The 23506-nt window shown below is 39.1% G+C and overlaps 1 protein-coding gene across 2 annotated transcripts in view; it reads right to left on the reverse strand.

The window, feature by feature from the left end:
- The window catches only part of Cstf3 (cleavage stimulation factor subunit 3), an 84864-nt gene extending 63470 nt beyond the window's left edge, over positions 1–21394 (reverse strand). Inside the window, exons 1-3 of one of the 2 annotated variants that reach the window (XM_048443665.3) lie at positions 21189–21394; positions 1554–1655; positions 1340–1435 (exon numbers count right to left, since the gene is read on the reverse strand). In XM_048443665.3, coding sequence (XP_048299622.1) covers positions 1340–1435; positions 1554–1655; positions 21189–21215 — 225 coding nt within the window. In that variant the 5' untranslated portion in view covers positions 21216–21394. The remainder of the gene's footprint in view (positions 1–1339; positions 1436–1553; positions 1656–21188) is intronic. The other variant, XM_048443664.3, reaches the window with a different exon arrangement.
- Between the last annotated feature and the right edge of the window lie 2112 nt (positions 21395–23506).

Genomic DNA, 23506 nt, shown 5'->3' on the forward strand with positions numbered 1-23506 from the left:
AAACAGTATTGTCTTTAGCATACATAAAACAGACCTGTTTGAGTTTCAAGCCCATCTACCTTGATGACTTAAAATATACAGAGGAACGGAATGATTCCAGGAGAGGTGATGGAACTTTAAAGATATGGTTATGGGTCAAATTACCAGACTCCACATAAGTTATAATCTCATTCACACACACAAACACAAGCATGCAAACCAAACACACATACTCACAAACACACAATGTTCCTGTTATTATTGTCCTGTAATTTTCCTTCCCTACAAAATAATACAACCTAAACTATAGCACAGATTCAATCAAGTACACTGCAGCCTCTGTTTAAATATGTTGCTGGTTGGGACTATGCTGAGGATGCACCACAGGTGATACTACAGTCTATTAATACCACTGATGGTTAAAGTCTTTTCAGAGATCCAAAAGAGGTTCACAGATCACCAATTTCAGCAACAGCTGAGACCACAGAGTACTTACGTTGAGAATTCATATTAGAAAATATTAGAAGTACTGCATAAGTAGTATAAATAAAAAGAAATGGTTATCATTTTCAGCTTAATGTGGATATTCAATTTCCATTTCTCACAACACATTTAATTTATATTGTGTTTACTCCGTGCCAATCGATATTGGCACATTAGTATTTTATTACAGATTTGACTGTTAATTCCAGTCTTAAGGTTTTTTTTTTTTAAAAAAAAATCATAGTCAAGAATGGGACATTAAACATGCCTGACTGCAAGTTAAGACAAAAAGAAAAATGAAAATATCATTGGGGTAAATTATGATTAAAAATTTTGAGTCATATTAGCTTATTCCTATATAATGTAAGCTTTATCATATGGCAGAATAACTTTAAACCATTGCTTAAACTGACAAACCATGCATTTTTCATAAAATTAAAATGTGAAATAATTATTCTCCAAAATGTTTCATTTCACCAGACATTTAAAATACTCTAGTAAACTAAGCCAACATTTCTGTATTTTCGGATTAGTTTGTTATAGGAATAAAAGAAAAATGAGTTCTAAATAAATGACACAGGAGGCAATAAATTGACACGACAAGTAAATAAAAGGCTAAAGCACTCCAACACCATTGAAACTGTTTTAATGTTGTTGCAACTCCAAAATGCAACAATCATCAGCTTGTGAAAGACCCAAATTTCAAAAATTCATTTTAATTACTCCTTCATACCTATTTTACAAAATAAAGGCAGAGACATTTAAATCCTCCTTGTCTTGATTATACTACACTCCTAACTTCTTTTTTTCTATCACTATAATGTAAGCTGTAATTCCCACCAGATGCTATATAAGAAAAAGTAAATAAAATATTAACCTCTGCTTCAATGTACAGTTTCCAGAATCTGCCAGAACTGGGGAACTGGGCAACAAGGCGCTCGTAAGTCTTCCGTGCTTTGTCTATAGGTTGATTCTAAAATTGAAAACCAATAAACAGCATTTACAATGTTAGGACTATTAAAATATTACTGCAGAATCAAGTAGTGTGATTGGACCCATAGAGAAGGAAATGTAATCCTATATCACTAAACCTGTGCCTCTCGAATGAGAATGCTCCAAGCATCAAGGTCATATGGATTCTCTTCTAATTTCTTTTCCGCTTTCTTCACCTTCTCTGGGACATACTCAGCTGCCTGAATGGGGGAAAAAAAAATAACAAACTGAAGTTATTGTTTTAAAAATATCATGTCCAATTAAGTCAAGAACGACACATCTATCCCTAGACCCAATGCCAATACAAAGATTCAATGTCTATACAAAGTATTAAAACCTAATTTTAAGAGGAAGGCAGTATCTAGAATATGGGAAGTGCATACTTTATCAGAAGTTATAGCTGGACATGGTGGTGCATGTCTTTAATCCCAGCACTGGAAAGGTAGACATGGGAGGTAGACCAGCCTGGTCTATATACCAAGTTCAAGGACAGCAGGACTTCATAAAATGGGTGAGTGATCACTTTTGTCCAATAAAAATGGACTTTATTTTTATGTAAGATACTTCAGACACAATATGTAGTTTATATATACAGCATAATGAAAACTCTACATGAAAAGAGTAGGATGTGACTCTATTGTTAGGGTCTGTCTAGCATACATGAAGTCTCAGATAACCACACACATAGTGTGGTGTTTCATTATTAGTAATTCTATATTCTACATGACACCTTGTCTCAAAAAAAAAAAAAAAAAAGCTGAGCGGTGGTAGCGCATGTCTTTAATTTCAGCACCCTGAAAGCAAAGACAGGCAGATCTGTCAGCTACAGAGGAAGTTGCAGGACAGGCTCCAAAGCTACAGAGAAACACTGTCTCAAAAAAAAATATCTATCTATCTATCTATCTATCTATCTATCTATCTATCTATCTATCTATCTATCTATCTATCTATCCATCCTTCCTATCTATCTATCTATCTATCCTTCCTATCTATCCATCCATCCATCCATCCATCCATCCACCCATCCATCCATCCATCTATGGTCTATCTATGGATGGACACACACACACACACACACCCCGACCAACCAACCCCAGGCATTGGAGTATTTGGAGAGCACAGTTTTAAAGATTTACTTGTTATGCCGGGTGGTGGTGACCCCAGCTTTAACCCCAGCACTCGGGAGGCAGAGGCAGGTGGATCTCTGTGAGTTCAAGGCCAGCCTGGTCTACAGATTGAGTTCTGGAACAGCCAGAGCTGTTACTCAGAGAAACCCTATCTCTAAAAAACAAGGGGTGGGGGGCTTCTACATAAAGATGAAAGAAGGGGGGGGTCTGGATGAAGATGAATACAATGAATAGAGAACTTAAACATACTAAACCAGGCATGGCTACATACATTTGTAAATTCTAGCACTTAAGAGGCTGAACATAGAAGAGCATGAACTCCAAGCCAGCCAGTATTCAGTCTGTCTTAAACAAAGAAATCAAGATCTTACAATGGTCACATTTATTAGATGGTGTGTAACAGAGAACCGAACCAGGCATGGTGGTATATGACTTTGATCTTAGGAAGGTAGACTGAAGGGAGTTCTCTTCAAAAACAAAACAAGAAGCAGAAATAGATCAGTAGTTAAGATTGCTTGCTGCTCTTTCAGAGGACTTAAGTTCAGATCCCAGAACCCAGATAAAATAACTTACAATTATTTATAACTCAAGTTTCAGGAGATTGGAAGCCCTCTGAGTACTTGAATGTACATGATACATATAAACCCACGAAGACACATACAGAGACACATAACATGTAACAAGTCAGGCAGATCTTCTGAGTTCAAGGTCAGCCTGGTCTACACAGTGAGACCCAGGACGGCCAGAGATGTTACACAGAGAAAATCTGTGTTGAGGGGAAAAAAAAGAAAAAGAATTTTTTTTTTTTTTTTGCGGGGAGGGGCACATTTCAAGATAAGGTTTCTCTGTGTAACAGCCCTGGTTGTCATGGAACTAGCTCTTGTAGACCAGGCTAGCCTCAAACTCAGAGATTCGCCTGTCTCTGCTTCCTAAGTGTTGAAATTAAAGGTGTGTGCCACCAATGCCCGGCATAACAAGTAAATCTTTAAAACTTTGTACTCTCCAAATACTCCAATGCCTTAATAACCTGGTCCTAGGGACATGGTTAGAAAAGTGCTCTATCAGTCTTTTAATAAGTTTGTTTTAGTCTTATTGCAGAATTTTTTCTTAGAGCTTGGGGTATAGCTTACTAGTACTGGTAGAAAGCTACCAGACGTAAGGTCCTAGGTTCAAGTCCTAGCATTGCACATGTACATGCAATAGCATCGCACATGTACATGCAAACACACACACACTTAAAAGAAAAGAAAGGTGCTACAGTGATACCTTAGCAGTTAAGAACACTTGCTATCCTTCCAGAGGACCCGGGTTCAGTTCCTGGCACATAAATAACAGCTCACTACAGTATGTAACTCTGGTTCCCATGTTCTGTCCTCAACGGGCACAAGGTACATACATGGTACACATACTGACATGCAGGCAAAAAGTCATACATATAGAAAAACTAAAGATATTTAAAATTGAAAGAAAAAAAGCAGCACCTAGTACCAACAGTGTAAACACAAGTATTAACTTCTAAAATTGTTTAGAATATTCCTGCGTATCAGAATGAAAAGTGATACTCAAAAGAAATCTACAAATACTGACACACTAAATAATAAAATACACTAAATAATAAAAGTAACATTTTATATCACAATGGTGAATTTCTCGCAAATGTAATAACTGAAATCAATTATATCAAGGTAAAGCCAAATTCTCACTTTTTTGTTTACCAAAGAATCGTTAAAACACACACACGCCAAGGGCTTAAAATATTGTTCATGGTAAAAGTGCATGTTTAGCATTTGCAAGGCTTTGGGGGTCCATCTTTAGTGTATATACACACAAACGAACTAAATATACAATATTCTGAGATGTATCTTAAGTTTTCAACACTGTATCCAAAGTGTGTGTGTGTGTGTGTGAGAGAGAGACAGAGAGAGAGAGAGAGAGAGAGAGAGAGAGAGAGAGAGAGAGAGGCAGATAGACAGACAGAAAGACAGAGACAGATGAAAAGGTCAGTAGTAGCCACTAAACTTACTAGCATAAAGTCCAGTCAATAAAAAGGGACAAATAACTTTTTACTAAAAAGAAATAAATTTATCCCATGGGATAGAAATGAAATGTTCTATAATTAACACTGACATTCTCAGTGAGGTGAGGGAAAGTAGGAAGAAAGAAACACTGACCAAAATTTAATATGAATAACTGATACTGAATATCATTTCTAGTAACTTATACTACTACACAACAGAGTACAAGAAAACAGTCAACTACTGGCCTGCTGTGTAAGACTGGTAATAATTTAAATAGCCATGTCTGAAAGAACCAGTTCAATTATGACTTGCTTAAGAGTTCCCAGCACTCGGGAGGCAGAGGCAGGTGGATCTCTGAGTTCGAGGTCAGCCTGGTCTACAAGAGCTAGTTCCAGGACAGGCTCCAAAAGCTACAGAAAAACCCTGTCTTGAAAAAACAAAATAAAACCAAAAAAAAAAAAAAATTAAAAAAAAAAAAAGAGTTGGTTCAGTGGTTAAGTATCACAACCACATGTAAGCCTAGTTCCAGGAGCTCTAATGCCTTCTAGTCTTCTCAGGCACAAGGCACGCCCATTGTACAAAGAGAGACATACACCCAGGCAAAACACCATACCTTATGATCAGTCAAAATCCATACATAATTAAAAAAACAACAAAAAACCTTAAAATTAAATAGGAAATAGTTATTAAATAGGCTGGCAAGATTGTCCAGAGAGCAAAGGCACTCTCCATGCAAACTTGACAACCTATGTTTGATAACTGGAACCCAGAAAGTATCCTCTGACCTCCATTCATCCATAGACACATCATGCATGAACAGCACGTACCACGCCCACACTTTAAAAAATAATAATAAAAGACTGATTAAACGAAGGAGGGCCTGTAGATTTGGCTCAAAGTTAGCTAAACTCTGCTTTGCATTTAATGAGGACTGGAGTAAGATCCCAGCACTCACCTCAAAGGAACAGGCAGAGAATTATATTCAGCGCTCCACAGGCACAGAGCCACCTGATGGCCTGAGTTAGATCACCAGGACCCTCGTAGTGGAAGCAGTGACTCTTCCACGTTGCCCTGACCTCCATAAAGCACCCACCCACCCATATATGTAAAATAAAAAATTAAATGTAACAACCTTTAGAAATTACATTAAAAAATCGATACAAAATATGGACTTCTTTTAACCTTTTAGTAGCATAGTTCATGTACACAATAAGCCCAATAATATACTAAATTTGTTACTAAAAATTAGGATAATCCTTTTATCCCCCAGTACTAAGATCTGTGCCCTTTCAAGGAAAAATGACTGCTGATAAAACAAACAAAACACAACACAACACACACACACACACACACTGAACAAACAAGCAAACCCAAAAAATGCCAAGGTTTTCTGTTGCAATTTTTTTTAAAACTTCATGTGGTGGTTTGATTGAGAATGGCCCCCAGAGGCACATCTTTGAATACTTGGTCCCCAGTTGGTGAACCTGTTTGGTAAGGATTAGGCAGTGGAACCTTGATGGAGGTAGGCTTTTAGGTTTCAGTGTACTCTCTCTGCTTCCAATTTATGGATCAAGACCTGAGTTGAGTTCTCAAATGTTCCTGCCACCATGCATCTGCTTTTTGGACTCTAACACCCTGAACTTATTTAAGTCCATCAAACTTTCTTTTTTCTTTTCTTTTGGTTTTTCAAGACAGGGTTTATCTGTGTAGCCCTGGCTGTCCTCAAACTCAGAGATCCTCCTGCCTCTGCCTCCCAAGTGTTTGGGAGCAAAGGTGTGCACCACTATGCTTCACCACTATCCACCTTAAACTTTATTTTTCAAGTTTGTTCATGTTTGGTCACAGAAATAGAAAAGTAATTAAGTGTAAGGATGATTAATTTTGTACTGTGAGAACTATTTGAAGTGCCTAAAAGTATATGAGAACTACCTAGAGCTCCAGATCTGCTCAACAGAAAATTAACTCCTCAAATTAACAATTATATACTATAAAATATACAAAATAGAGCACTAATATTTGGTCAACATATGCAATGTAAATACTAAGAAAACTATGGTAAAAGGATTGCTATGAGTTTGAGATTAGTTTGAGTTGCAGGGTAAGACATTTTAAAATCAATTTTTCTGACCAAACTTAATCCTAGCAACACACACACAACACACACACACACACACACACAAATAGAATAAGCTATCCTATTAACAAGTCTCAGTTATATAGCCCAAAGTGGGCTCAAACTCCTGGATTACAGGGGTGCACCACCACATCCTGATAAAGCCAAAGTCATATATTATAAGATATAACGAGTACATAAAAAATGTTCTAGTGGTCAGTTCAATGCAAGCTATTCTGATTATTTATGTCAAAGCCACGGGTGATGTAACTACTATAGTTAACACTATTACTCTAGGTTCTGGTCTATATTAATAATACAAGAAAGGGCTATGGAGATTGAGTAGACAGTTCAGTGCTGAGCAAGTTTTGAGGAGCTGAGGTCAGATTCTCAGAACCCAAATTAGGCCAGAAACGATAATTCCAGCACTCCTATGGCAAGATGGGAATAAACATCTGATAATTCAACAAAATCTCCAGTGCCAGTGACAAACAAACAAAAGACCTTAGGCTGAGATGCTAGACAGGAGAGATGATAGCTCGGCACAGCGATTTAGTGTTTACTGCCCTATGAAAGCACCAAAATTTGGGTCATGGCACCCACAATGGGCATCTCATAATATCTTTAACTCCAGTTTCAGATGATTTGACTCCCTTTTCTGGCTGCCATAGGCACCAGCATATACACACACAGTTTGGGGTTAGGGGGTCAGATAAATAAAACGTGAAAAGAAAATGCTCAGAGATTAGTTAAAAAAAAAAAGAAAAAAAACATAATTTCATTAAAGCCTGAAAATTCTATATACAAGCAACTGTAGGAATAGCTGCAAATCTACTTTCCTCTGTCTGATGATGAAGTAAAATGTTTGTAAAGTAATCTATATAAATAATTCTCAACTGTTTAACAACGGAAAGATTTCAGGTCTGTTGCTGAGGAGCGAGCTAGATGCCACTGCAGGGCCTTGAGTGTCCTGAATTCTTACTAGGTTAGTGAAAATTCCACATGTAAATTCTTTGAGGTTATCCTCATCAGTCCCTTCCACAAAGCTATCAGTAGAAACCCTGACACTCAGCAATCAGAAAACCAGCACAGGGAGATTTATGGGCTGACAATCAGCAGGAGCAAAAGTTGTGGCCAAGTTCCACAAGCTCTCACACTGCAGCTAGAAGGTACAGAACTCTCCAGCTCCAGCATTAACAGTAATAGCAATGCTTGTGAAATTCACATCCAATAAACAATTCAGGGCAGTCAAACAAACACACCAGCCACAATGAAAGCTATCCAAAATGGTTGGTTACAAGTACATGCCCTGCTTACTAGTTATGGTCACATTCAAAGCCCACAAAAAAAACCCTTTTCTTCATCAGTTATGAGCTCGTAAGTAGCCAAAGTTAAAAGCTACTTTAAAAAAACAACAAACAAACAAACAAACAAACAAAAAACAGGGTTTCTCTAGGTGGCCTTGGCTGTCCTGAAACTTGCTCTGTAGCCAGGCTGGCCTTGAACTCAGAGATCCACCTCCAAGTGCTGGGATTAAAAGCACATGTCACCATCACCCAGCACCAGCTAATCTTAAAATTAGAAAAAGACAACCAGACAGTGTGTGCCTCATATCTGAATTCAATATGAGACTTATAAAGTCATTTATGAAATACACTTGAAAGGAAAAAAAAAGAAAAACACTGAGGTGAATCTGACCAAGTCTCAAATCCAATTAGCGGCTTCCAGAAATTATATTCTAGAACAAAGAAACAAGATAAAGGGCAATCAGCAAAATACAGTAAGAAAAAAATTGTGGTTTTTGTTTTTCTTGTTTTGCCAACACCCAGCTAAGAGCTATATTTTTGTCTTCTGTCCTACTATAGAACAAAAAAACCCTCAAGTTTCCTAAGATATGGAAAAAAAAAAAAGAGACATGTTAGTATAAATCCAGTCAAAAAGACTGTGACAAGGAAGGTCACAGGCCTTCCTTGAAGAAGCTACAATTATTTTGCTAATTGGACATGATGTACCTGCCAAAATGCCTTCTGAATAATTATGTTTATGTCCATCTAATAGTACTGCTGGCAGGTTTTGTCAGAAAAGCTTCTGTTTGCACTAAGTGGCAGTCAGTTTTCAGACTCAATGTTGAGTTTTTTTTTGTTTTTTGTTTTTTTCTTTTTCCTGAGACAGGGATTTTCTGTGGCTTTGGAGCCTGTCCTGGAACTAGCTCTTGTAGACCAGGCTGGTCTCGAACTCACAGGGATCCACCTGCCTCTGCCTCCAGAGTGCTGGGATTAAAGGTGTGCACCACCACCACCATCCGGCGAATGTTGAGTTTTAAATTGGACATCTACATCACCTTTACTGCAAGGTTCCCAGGATACTTCAGAAGAGGGAGTGGAAAGGATTAAAAAGTCAGAGGAAGGGGGTGTGGTGTAGAAAGCTGCTTTCCTGGTAGGACATGGCCACTGCACCCTTGAACACACAGTAGCTGTGACTACCTGTATTAGATCTGTAAATGATGGGGTACATACATAAACATGGGCACACTAGGCCCCTTCTGGGCATCTACAGGCAGTAGAGACATTTTCTTTAGTGGTATGACCACTGGTAATAAGCCCACTTCCAGAAAGCAACCCTAATGAAACTCACTGGGCCCCCTAAAGTGGAAGGGGGGAAGACATAAAATATAGAAGAGAGATTACATGTTCCAGAAGAGGATCAGAGGAAAGAGGACAAGAGGATCAAGGGGAAAATATGATCAAAATACATTATATACACATATGAAAATGTCATGATGAAACCCAATATGCACAATTAATATATGCTAATAAAAACATTTTAAAAGACAGACTTGATCTCTATAAGGAACTGGGTTATTTATTTCCTGGCTCTGATGCTAACACAAAGAAATAGGACACAGAAGGAAAACTTCTAGTGCTCATTTGTAACAGAGACAAAAGGTTGCAAATGCACAGCTCAGCAAAAGGACAGATAGCCTTTAGTCCCAGCACTTCAGAGGCAGAGGCAGGTGTATCTTGAGTTTGTGGTCAATCTGTCTACACAGCTGAATTACACGAAAATCAGAGCTACATATTGAGATCATGTCTTTTAAAAAAAAAAATTAAGTACCAAAATCCACCTTTTGCCTTCAGGAGATAACTAGTCAGAAAGTGTGAAGCATCTAAATAAGCACACCAAAAGCTAAACTAATTCCCAAGGATCATTATCAATTACTTAATTTTCTGTGTGATAACTGACTACAAGTATGGAAATATAGTAAGTATATTATGCATTATATTCTTACTATTAGGTTTCACTATAACATAACATAATCACATACTGTAAATCCACCTTTTTAAAAGGTACACTGCCATTTTTTTTTCTGTTTGTTTTGAGACAACACTTCACTGTGTAGCTCAGGCTGGCCTTAAACTCAAGAGATCACCTGCTCCTGCATCCCAAGGAGAACTCACTATGCCTGGCCAAGATAACCAAAAGATTTCTGCAAGATGTAAGTTTTCTGCAGTGCTGACACACACCTTTAATCCAACACTGCAGAGGTAGATGTATTTCTAAATTAGAGGCCAGTCTGGTCTACAGAGTGAGTTCTGAGCTACACAGAGAAACCCTGTCTTGAACCTCACCCCACAAAGATGTAGGCTTTATCAATGCTTATATTAGAAATTAAAAGTGATTTAAAAGGTTAAAAGTACCAAACTCATTTAAAAATATGAATCTTGAGAAAATATATTGTTAAGTGGTAGAGCACTTGCCAGTACTTGTAGGTTCTGTGCTCAAACTCAGCACAAAGAAAACACCTTAAACATCAATATCTATGTTTTGGAAATGCATGAAAGAAAGAAAGAAAGAAAGAAAGAAAGAAAGAAAGAAAGAAAGAAAGAAAGAAAGAAAGAAAGGGAGGAAGGAAAAGAAAAGAAAAAGAAGGCTGTGGTTGTTTTGTGCAAAGGGTAATCAAACTTAGGTATTGTGCTTATTGTTTAAGAACTCTACTACAGAGCTATATTCCCTAACCAATGGTTGCGCATTTGGATGATCTTTTAAGCATCTAGCTGAGGGGCTGGAGAGATGGCTCAGACTGCTCTTCCAAAAGACTTGGGTTCAGTTCCCAGCATTCACATGGTAGCTCCCAATCATCTCTTCACTCCAGTTCCAGGGGATCGATCCTATGCCTTCTTCAGGCTTCCAGAGGTACCAGGCACAGGCATGGCATCAATCTACATGCAGATAAAACATTCATATACATAAGACAAAATAAAAAATTTCTTTTGCAAGAAGAGATATGGATATTGTGACTCAACAATAGACCATTTGTCTAGCAAGCCTGAGCCTCAGATCTCAAGTAAAATATAAGTATTCTTTAATTCCTTATATTTGTTTTTTTGTGTATAGATATTTCCCCTGCATGTATGTCTGGGTACTGTATGCATGCAGTGCCCACAGAGGCAAGATGAGGACATTGGATCCTATAGAACTAAAGTTTTTGGTTTTAAAGATTGATTGATTGATTGATTGATTGATTGATTGATTATACAGTGTTCTGTCTGCATATATGCCTGCAGGCCAGAAGAGGGCGCCAGGTCTCATTGTAGATGGTTATGAGTTACCATGTGGTTGCTGGGATTGAACTCAGGACCCCTGGAAGAGCAGCCAGTGTTCTTAACCTCTGAGCCATCTCTCTAACTTCTACAACTGAACCCAGATCCTCTGCAAAAGCAACAAGTGTTCGTTACTGCCAAGTTGTCTCACTAACTCCAATAGATAATATTTTTTAAAAAGAATAATGAAGGCTTGGGTGTATCTCATTTGCCTAGCCATGAATGAGGCCCTGAATTTAATTTCCAGCACCATTAAAATGAAAATACAAGAAAAATATGCAATTCTTTCTGTTCCTACTAAAGAAGTAAAAAAGGACACAGCTTTCCCCAAATAAATTCAGGGTAAACTGGAATGGTATTACATAGGAAATTTAAAGTAAAATTGAAATAGAAATTAGCTTAGGCAGGCAGACTGTCACAAATTCAAAGGCCAGCCAAGATTACATAAAGAGTTATAGGAAACCCTGGGCTGTGCACATACATACAATTAAAGAGATTGACTTTATCTAAGTATTACACATCAAAAATATGGGGGAAGAACTGTAGAGACGGCTCAGTGGTAAAAGCACTTACCGTTCTTCCATAAGTACCAAGTACAATTCCCAGAACCCACATCAGGCAGCTTGCAACCACCTGCAACTCCAGCTCTAGAGGGATCTGATGCCTCTGAGCTCTGAGTGCACTTGCACTCATATGCACAAACACAATGCACAAACACAAAACTAAAAATAACTTAAAATCAAAGCTTTAATATGAACAAACCAGTCATGGTGACATAGGCCTTTAATCCCAGTACTTGGAAAGCAGAGGCAGGTAGATCTCCAGGTTTTAGGCCAGCCTGGTCTACACTGCGTGTTCCAGAATAGGATAGATAAGACTACATAGACACACTGTTTCAAAATAAACAAATATACATATGAATTAAGGGAGAAAAGGATATCATAAAAAGATGGGAAATTAAGAGGAATTAAATCTATGCTTGGATAATAAGCTCTTGCCTGTGACCAACTGAAAAATCACAGATAAGCCTTGATTCCCATTTTAAAGTATGTATTTTCTATTATTGAATGTACTAACTATAGTTAGGGAGAATTAAGGAAGAAATTCAGTAAGATATTATTCTCATATTCTGCAGTTTTACCACTTATTTTTATCAAATATATGTATTTAAAAGCAATTTATAGCTGGGATGATGGTTCACCCTTGTAATCCCAGCACTTGGGAAATTGAAGCTGGAAGACAGAATTCAAGGTCTGCACTACGAGACTATCAGGGAAATGAATTTAAAGACATTTATCAGAAAAATGAATTTAAAGACTTCCCCATAATTCTGAGGTTTACAACCTTTCATTTTCTTAAAATCACCAAGCACATGTTATTTTCTTTTTTAGTAAGTGTTTTAAATGAAGATTCTCAGTTCACTAACAGAATCAGAAACAGCAACCTGAAATTATGGCAGACATCTATTATTTTCATAAAGGACCTAAATAATTTTTTGTCCTGAACTCTATGAGAAACAATAAATGATACATTTTAGTCAATATATTTTAGTCAATGTGGTATACCACATACCAAATAGAACTATAATGGTGTTGAAAAATTCCACCACATTTAAGCTTAGTGACTTATTTTTTTTTGGGGGGGGGTTTAGACAGGGTTTCTCTGTGTAGCCCTGGATATCCTGGAACTCACTATGTCTAGAACTCAAGCGATCCACTGCCTCTGCCTCCCAGAGGCGTGCACCACCACTGCCAGGGTTGTTTAGTGACATCTTGACCACCAATTTCAATGCATTACTGGTGTTGGAAGTGATGCTGGCTAGAGTAAACAAAGGTCTAGTACATATAATTACACACATAATACTTAATAATAACTGGGTTGTTCCTTAAATAGTTACAATATTTTTAATTTATTTATTTTTTATTTCATGTGCATTCATGTGTCTGCATGTATGTCTGTATGGGGTATTGGATCCCCTGTAAGCTGCCACATGGTTGTTGGGAATTGAACCTGGGTCTCTGGAAGAACAGTGCTCTTAACCACCAGCTCCCCTCCCCTCTCTCCCTCTCTCTCTGTGTGTGTGTGTGTGTGTGTATATACAATAAAATATATACACTTAAAAAATATTTATTATGTGTATACTGTTCTGCCTGTATGTATGCCTACAGGCTAGAAAAGGACACCAGATCTCATTATAGATGGTTGTAAGCCACCATGTGGTTGCTAGGAATTGAACTCAGGACCTCTGGAAGAGCAGTCAATGCTCTTAACCTGAGCCATCATCTCTCCAGCACTACAATATGTTTTTAATCAAAATATTAACATAGAATAACACATACTCATTATTTTTCAGTGATAAAAAAACTTAAAATGTGCCAAGTGGTAGCAACGCATGCCTTTAACCCCACGCTGGGGTACGGGGTGGGGAAAAAGGATGGACAACTTAAAAAGTATGGTGTAGCCAGGCATGGTGGCACATACTCAGGGGGCAGAGGAAGGTGGATCACTGAGTTTGAGGTCTATGCGATGAGTTCCAGGCCAGTCAGAGCTACAAAGTGAGACCCTGTCTCGAACAAACAAAACAGTAAAATATGTTGCATACCTTGGATGTGAACACTAGACAGGCAGAGGCAGGTAGACCTCTGTGCGTTCCAAGTCTGTTGGGACTATAGAGTTAAACCATGTCTTGCTCAGGAAGCTGAGACAAAATGAGAAGTTTCCGGGGAGCTTCAGCTACATAGCCAGAACCTCTCAAAACAGTTTACTATGTAATACTATTATTCAGGTATGGTGGCTTATGCCTATAACAAAGCACTTAGGAGACTGAGTGAAGCAGAACAGCCTTGAGTTTGTGGTCAGCATAAACTACATAGTGAGTTCCAGGGTAACCTAAGTTACAGGGTAAGATCATGTCTCACAAATAAAGCAAAATGCATTTTGACTAACATGTTTGAGGCCCTAGGGTTCCATGCCTAACACCATGGAAAACACCAAATAAACCAACTAGTATGCCCCCTTTAGGCCAGGAAGCAGCTCCTTTCTTTCTACTTTCTTTCTTTCCCCACTTGTTTTTGGGTCCCCACCTGAGAAACTTAATGCCCTATGCATGTCAGGGAAGAATCCTACCATACTCTCACAGCAATGCTCCTCACTGCACCACTTCCTCTTGCACTTTATTTTTATTGTATATTGTTTTGTTCAATGTGCCTCTTAGAACAGCAGGTTAATAGAATTCTGCCATTGGACTCATAAACTTACAGGTTATAAATATACACACATATACCCCCTACCACAAAACCCCAGGCTGTAACATAGTTTAAGTATGATCACTGTACAATTTTGTTGTTTAACACAACAAAAATCACTTCAAGAATACAATGAAACATGACTATTATCTAAGTCTATCTGTTCTAAGTACATTTTCTAAATATCATGTATCCATGAAATGTAAGTTGGTACCAAACCCAAATGATCTTAACTTAATTTTTTGCTAAAATACTAAGAAAACTGCAGATAGTATATAAGTTTTTTCTCTCTGCAACCTTCTTCTAAAAATAAAAATAGGCCCAACAGGGTAATGGACACCTTCAATCCCAGCACTTGGGAGACAGAGGCAAGTAGATCTCCATAGACTTTGAGGCGAGCCTATTCTATATAGTGAGTTCCACGCTAATCAGGAATATATAGTGAGACCCTACCTCAAAAAAAAAAAAAAAAGAGTAAATAACTAAATAAAAATAGGCAAAGGCAGCATTCTTGGAGTAAGTACAAGCTTAACTGAGCCAACTTATATACTCAACGAATAAAGTATATTTCAAGATAAATGTCACATTTAGGACTAGATGCCAGTTTAGTCCTATGCTCCTTTGCCAATGCAAATGAACTGTGTCCAAGAAAAGCAGTCCGTATCACATAGTAATAACCCCTCCAACTTTTCAAAAATAAAAAAAAATCCTATTCAATTTAAAAACTTAAAAAAAAATCTAGAAGTAAGGTGTGGGTTGAAATAAGAATCATACTCACTTCTTCATATCCTAGAAAGCAAACCAAATAAATAAAAAAGCTGGGGATGTAGCTCTGTGGAACATGAGCTAGTATAAGCAAGGTTCAATGGCCAGCAATGCAAGAAAATCACCATTCAAAAAAACAAACAAACAAAAAAATCTTGGGCAAAGTATCTGTTCAGTAAGAATGATGCCCAAAGTTCAATCCACAATACTACCAGAAAACAAGAAAAAGTCTAGCTTGGGGCAGGCACACACCTATAATCTAGCATCTGGGAGGCTGCAGGTCACCTGTGGAAAAAGAAATCTTTGAGCTGTGGATAGGTCTATAATTCCAGCACTTGGAAGACGGAGTTCAAGGCTAGCCTGAGCTACCAAAGACCCAGTTACAAACAACATAAGAAGGAAAACAAGCCAGGCAATGGTGGTGTACGCCTTTAATCCCAGAACTCAGGTGGCAGAGGCAGGTGGATCTTTTTGAGTTCGAGGCCAACCTGGTCTACAAGAGCCAGTTCCAGGCCAGGCTCTAAAAACTACAGAGAAACCCTGTTTCGAAAAACAAAACAAAACAAAGAAAAAACAAAAAAAGGGAAGGAAAACACAAACACAAAAGGCAACCTTTAGAATTTGACCAACAAGGCTCTTCCAACCAAAAGGAGCCAAGATATTGGTTCACTAGATTAAGTGGTACATTAGAAAAACAAAATAAAGAACATAGTTTTTGTGATTCTAATTTTATTCAATATTTACAAAAATAAATTATCAATAGTTTAAATAGCTGGGTAAGTTAGTATATACTTAAAATCCCAGTACTCAATGCTCATGAATTCCAAGTCAGTCTAGATTATAAAGGCACTCTACCACTAAATAAATAAAAATCCTTACTGATTTGAATCCTTTTTTAGATCTCTTCTCATACTATTGCCAAATTTACAACTGGATTTTGTTTAAAGAGAAATGCAGATATGGGACATGGTGGAAAAATGTAAAACCATGAACAGTTTTTGGCAATAGTAATGAACAGATACAAACACATGAATACTGATTTTACCATTCTACCCGAGATATACATTCTTTTTTATGTCCAGAAACAACCTAATGCTCAACAAATATAATCTCTAACAGTTCCTTTCAAAAGAAAAAAAAAAATCAAAAGGACAGATCTAGTACCCTTAGGAACAATTCTTGTCAAATAAAGAGGAGGAAGTCCATTTTTCCCAAGAAATATTAAAAATCAAACCAATTTACCTACTCAAAATTGTCTCATACTAAGCATAATTTAAAACAGGAGAGAACATAGAAAAAGCTATAGCAGAGAAATTTTATTAAACATTTTTAAGAAATTTTATTAAATATTTATTATTTATAAAAATAATTGGGTTCAAAAATACATTGTTCAACATATTTGGTTATCCTGCTTTCTTCCCAATTTTCTCCCCTCACATCTACCTTGACTTTTAAATTATTTGTATGACTCACGTCTTTAATTTCAGTGCTCGGGAGGCAGAGGCAGGCGGATCTCTGTGAGTTTGAGGCCAGCCTGGTCTACAAGAGCTAGCTCCAGGACAGGTTCCAAAGCTACAGAGAACAGAGAAACCTTGTCTCAAAAAAAACAAAACAAAGCAAAACAAAACAAAAGATTTCCATTTATGTGCATGAGATGTAGACAAGTATCTAAGAAGACCAAAAGAGGGCATCAGATCCCCTGGAGCTCAAGCTACAGGTACCTGTGAGCCTCTTACAAGAACAGCAAGCATTCTTACTGTCTCCAGATTTCCACTGGCCATTGTCATAAAGACTAAGAACTGGACAGCCAATTCACACTTTAAATCCTACCATACTTTCAAAGTATAATTTAATTACTACTAAAGCAACTGAGATTTACCTCAATGCAATGAAGGCAGAGAAAGGAAAAGAGCAGCTCTGTGATAAATACGTCACATATAATATTGCTTTTGCTCCTTGCTTGAAAAGTACCACTCAACGTGTAAAAGCTATTGGGGGGAGTGGGGGTGGAGTATGACTCAGTGGTATGGAGCCTGACTTGCTCCATACCACTCTGACTGCTCTTGCAAAGGACCCAGGTTTAGTTTCCATCACCCAGATGGCAACTTACAACTGTAACTCCATTTCCAGATCAAAGACCCCCTTCTGATCTTCTTGGGTGCCAGGCAAAGCACTCATACACTTAAAAAATTAAAAGCCAGGGTCAGAAGATGGTGTTGCACACTTTTAGTCCCAACATGCAGGAGGCAGAAAGAGGCAAAATCTCTGAGTTCTAGGCCAGCATGGTCTATACACTAAGTTCCAGGACAGCCAGGGCAGTTACACAGGGTAGTTAGCTACCTGTCTCAAACAAAAAAGTGCCTTTGGGGCCAGCAAGATAATGATGCTTGCCAATAAGCCTTAGTTCAATCTCCAGGACCAACAGAATAGGCAAGAACTGACTTTTAAAGATTGCCCTCCGACTTTCACCAAGACCACTGATGCACACACACATTCTCCTACATATGTATTCATTAAATATGTGGTTAAGCTTCTCTATGTAATAGTTCTGGTTGTTCTAGAACTCACTGTGTAGACCAGGCTGGCCCTAAACTCACAGAAATCTGCCTGCCTCTGCCTCCAGGGTACTGGGATTAAAGTAGTGCACCACCACCGTCCGGCTAATGTATTCTACTTCATGCAAGATATTTAACTTCAAAATTATCAAGACTCAGAATAGACCTAACTATAAATACTCCAAGAGTAAAAGATCTACTAAATGACACCACCAAAAACTCTCCAAACAAAACCTCAGAAAATGATAAAATAACTCTTTTCAAACAGATAATGTAGTTGAGGAGGAAGGTGCAGGCTAATAGGAAGAATGTTTATGAGATAAGCAAATTCATAAGTACAGAATCCAATGTTTTACTTAAATTTTGATTTGTTTGATCTTTTTTTTTTAGTTTTATTTTGGGTTTTTGTTGTTATTGTTGCTGTTGTTTTGAGACAAAGTCTAAGTCTTAAAGTCCAGGCTGCCTTTAAACTCACTATGTCGCCAACAATGACTCTGAACTTCTGATCCTCTGGTCTCCCTCCAACTCCTGAGTTCTGGGGATTATACATCTTCACCACAAAGCCTGTCTTAGGCAGTGCTCAGGATCTACCCAGGGTTGGATTCCAGAGCCTTGGACTACACAGCCACTCTTACCAACTGTGAACATTCCCAGTCCTATAAATCACATTCTTGGGGCAACAACAAATCTGAATATAAATTATGTTAGAAGTACATCATTTTGAGCCAGGGGCACTGGAGAGAACCTAGGATCCTAATTTAAGGCGAAAATTTAAGGTCATCATCAGCTACAAACTGAGTTTGAAGCCAGCCTGTCCTCAAATTTGTACAAGACCCTATCTCAAAAAAATAAAACAGATACGGTGTAACTAGATTTTGAGTGGGCTAATGGTATGGTAATTATGTAACATCATTAATGTCACTATACAAGAGAATACTGAAATAGTGTGAACGGAAGTGTGATGTCAACTTTCAGAGAAATATGGAAAAAGAAAATGTTAAGGTTTGAGGCATACATCTGTAGTAGAGGGTTTGACTAACATTAGCAAGATCCTTGATTTGAGCCACAGAACCATCACATATAAAAAAATACATGTGTAAACACATACATACCCACACATATATAATACAATCGATAACATCACATACATAAGTATGACAAACCCTGTAACCATTGCTGGGTTCAATGAAAATTATAGTAGGTGCTCATGAATTTTTCCTTCAACTTTTTTTTTTCTGTAAACTGTACAATAAAATTCAAAGGAGGCAAGCCTGGTGTGGTGGCCTCATACATATAATCTCAGTACTCAGGATTCTGAGGCAAAGAGACTGAAGTGAGTTCAAGGTCAGCCCGAGTTAGAGTATATTCCCAAATTTTTTTAAAAAAAAAAAAAAAGGCTGGCTGGTGCACCATCTCTACCCTACCATTCAACAAGGCAGAGCCAGGCTATCTCCATTAATTTGAAGTCAGCCTGATCTACATAGCAAGTTCCACGCCAGCCATGCCTACATAGTGACACTGTCAAAATACAGGTGGGTTGGAGGATAGAGTTTCATAAGTTTGAGGCTATATATAACTCTGCGATTGAAGGTTTCCCTGAATGCACAAGGCCCTGGGTTTAATTTCCAGCTGGGGTGGAACAGGATAACACAAAACAAAAAGCCCACAGTTCTATAAACAAAATCATGACAATACTTTTGTCTTTATAATTTTATATAAAGAAACAAATTTTAGACACATCCAATATTTGCTTCACTTTCAGAAAACAAAAAAAAACTAGCTCAGAAAAAGAGTAAAGAAACTGTTTAGGTAAAAGAGCTCAAAGAAATTGTAAAGTTGGGCATCCCAACTCTAGATAAAATGCAAAAGTACTGCCAAGATTTCAGGGATGAATTCGGTCCTCAAGCAGACGTGAGTTTTGCTCACTTTTCCAAAGTAATTAAATTTATAGTTTACCCATACTTCATTAACAAACAAACAGTCTTATTTTATGTCATGCATTAACCTCCATATAGTTTCCACGTTATAACTGGAGACTTGAAAAAAGAAAATACAAGCGTATTTTGTTGCTACAGCAACAGGAAATTTAGGACTTTGCAGGACTTTCTTTTAAAAGATATACTAGGAAGCCAGGCGGTGGTGGCGCACACTTTTAATCCCAGCACTCGGGAGGCAGGGGCAGGTGGATCTCTGTGCGTTGGAGGCCAGCCTGGTCTGCAAGAGCTAGTTTCAGGACAGGCTACAAAGCTACAGAGAAACCCTGTCTGAAAAAACCACATTAGGATCAAGATCTAAAAACACCTCTTTCATAAAATCAGGATTGTTGGTTTTTTTTATTACAATAAAAGGCAAATACTATTCTACAAAATTCAGGCTATAAAAGAGTAAAAGAACCCGACATGGAGATGCACGGAAGTATCCCCAGCCAATTCTAGCACTGAAGAGGCAAAGAAAGCAAGACTATTACTAAGTCGCACTATACAATAAAACCCCGTGTATAAAAAAAAAGACAGCAAAAGAGGGGGATCTCATATCAAAATATCTGATTTTTGTTTGTTTGTTTGTTTTTCGAGACAGGGCTTCTCTGTAGCTTTGGAGACTGTCCTGGAACCAGTTTTTGTACACCAGGCTGTCCTCGAACTCAAGAGACCCGCCTGCCTCTGCCTCCCGAGTGCTGGGATTAAAAGTGTGGGCCACCACCGCCCGGCTAAAAATCTGGTTTTTAAAACACTTAACTATCACATCTACCATTCAAACAGCTGGTGCTTACAGGGTCCAAAGCACATTTCCTGTTTTCAATTTCTCAAATCCTGCTATGTTTGCGTAGCCGCAAAAGCAAAAATAAAGTGTTCCTAGACAAGAGGGAAAAAATGGGTGAGAGAAAATCCAGTCCCCCCCCCCCCCCAAAGCTCAGCACAGCCATGCTCTGATCCTGGACGACTGCTTTTTCACCTTCGCTCTCTCGGGGGCCTAGTTTTCCAGACTGCTTTCGTTCCTATTTCTGGGGACGGCGGACCGGGGAGCAAAAGTGGGAAATCTTGCCATGGCAGGTACACAAGCCAAAATGGTTTCAGCTCAACCGTCCCGACCGAAGAACTGCGGTGGACGGGGCGAAGCAACCTCAAGCTATTGTCTGAGTCAAATGCTTGTTTATATGAACGTCACGGAGAAGGCAAGACTGGGGGACCCCAGGAGTGCTCCCGGCCCGCCAGAGCCCTTCCTCACGCGAACCTGGCTGGAGGGTCCGCACCCACAGGGCCCGAGAGAGAAAAGAGGTCGGCACGAGGATCCGCCGCTCCCGCTCCTCACCTGCTCCGCGGCTGCGTCGCCTGACATGGCCTCGGGGGACGACAACGGACACACCGGCCGGCAACGGGAAGCTAGAAAGGAAAAATGAGCTAACAAAAAATCCCCGAAAGCCAGCAACACTACTCCTGCCCCGCAGAGCCGGAGCCGCCACGGGAGTCGCCACCGCCCACTCAGATATGAATTAAAATGGCTGCGCCCCAGCCGGCTGAGGGGGTGGGAGGAGTTTGCGTATTCACTTCCGGGACAATAGGCGGGGCTAGGGCGAGACACCCGGATTCTTAGAGGCGCGCGGGCGCAGAGCTAGCTCAGGGGGCGGGCTCAAGTCGTGAGCAATCATCACGGCCCGGAACTGATGACGCCGCGGCCCAGATTTCTGAGGGAAGCCGGAAAGATGCCGTCTATTGGTCTGGGATCTCCCGCGCTTCTTGGAATTTAATTCCTTAGTTGCAGAGGCGGGCTCCTCCCTGTGGAAACCTGACTGCCAATCAGTTCAGTTCAGACGAACTGACCATTTTAGGGAACAGCGGGGAGAGTCGGTGAAATGCCTGTCGTGTTTAGGGGATAAGGAGTCTATTAAAGCGTTCTGTGGTCTCGGCTAATGCTCTTCCTTTTCTTGGGGAAAAGAACAAATCAAGTCCGTATTAACTTTTGCTGTCACCGGTCCCTGTAAAACCCTGGATTTTAGCTTAGCACGTCACCACCGTTTCTTGTCTGCAAAACTGTGGTTGTAGCGCAGAACGGGCGTTGTTTTGAATCCAGACTTCTCTCCTCACTAGAGGAGTTACCTGGGAAATTTGCCTTCTCTGTGTCACAGTTTCCATATCTTTAGATAGGAATAAAAACAGCGGCTGACTACATTTTAATCATTTGTCCTTATTGTAAATTCCAGCCTCTGGCCTCCATCTTTGGAAGCCCCTCTCCAGTGCCCCTCGAACCTTGACCCCGGGGGCAAGGTGGCCCGCCAAACCTTGACCCCCTCCCCAAGAAAGGTCAAGACCACTCCCACACTCTATATTTAAACTGCTCTTCAGACAATAAACGCGTGATATTTTTTTGTTTTGTTTTGTTTTTTTCCTCTCCGGTGGTCACGTCGAAGATTTCCCGTTCCCCGGGAGCACAGGTGTCTAATTAAACCTGGAAATCTTTTAGTTTGGTCTGATTTGATTTGATTGGGATTATTTTGCTTTGGCAGAGAGCTCGCGTTAGAAAATATTCCTAACATCTTGGAGGTCCCAATGAGTGGGCGGGTTTTCCCACAAATAAGTGTGGTCCTCACCCCCTCGTCAAGAAGACTTCTCTTTGTCACAGAGACCATTACCTATCAAAATTCAGTTGCGGAGTCCAATCTCAACTGATACATCTACAATATAACTTCTGAACCTAAGGCTAAGGGGTTATTGTGCAAGAGAAAGATGGAAGATTCTTTCATGTGACAGGAACACAGAGTGTGTGCCTCATAGGAGTGTCAGAAGCCACACCCGTAAGTCTTAGCGATCCCATTGCCTAAACAGAAGCTGGACAAGAATAACAACAGTAGACATACTAACGTGGTCAGGGGAAAGCTCACAAAGCCTCAGCCCTACACCAAGAACTACAAGCAACCAAGAAATGCTGAGAATGGGAGAAAACGTCTTCCTCAGAGAAGAGCATACTAGTTGATTATCCAATACCAGATGGTCAGCCCTGAAAGCACACATACACGTAACATACAGAGTGCCCAGATTATACTTATGTATTTAGGAATATATATGTTTACACATACATACATACATGCATGCATGCATTATATAACGAAAATTAATGAAAAAAGATGACATGAAATTTTTTATTTTTCTTTTTGAGACAGGGTCTCACTATGTAGCCTTGACTGTCTTGGAATTCACTATGTAAATCAGACTGCCCCCGAACTCACAGAGATTCACGTACCTCTGCCTCTGGAGAGCTGGGAGCAAAGGAATGTGACACCAGTGTGCCCCACTGACGTAATGAAATTAAAAGAGATGCTGCGCAGTGGTGGCACATGCCTTTAATCCCAGCACTCGGGAGGCAGAGGCAGGCGGATCTTTATGAGTTCAAGACCAGCCTAATCTACAAGAGCTAGTTTTAGGACAGGCTCCAAAGCTACTGAGAAACCCAGTTTCGAAAAAACAAAAACAAAATAAAATAAAATAAAGAAATTAAAGGAGAGTATGAAGGGGAAGGCATATATGTGATGGTTTGGTTGGCGGTATGGGAAGAGGGAGATGATGTTATTAAATTATAATAATCACAAAAGATAAAAGGAATAATCCAAAACAACAATTTACTTATTCCGAACA

This window comes from Myodes glareolus, chromosome 10, assembly GCF_982192425.1.
Source record: "Myodes glareolus chromosome 10, mMyoGla1.1, whole genome shotgun sequence".
Classification (NCBI taxonomy): Eukaryota; Metazoa; Chordata; class Mammalia; order Rodentia; family Cricetidae; genus Myodes; species Myodes glareolus.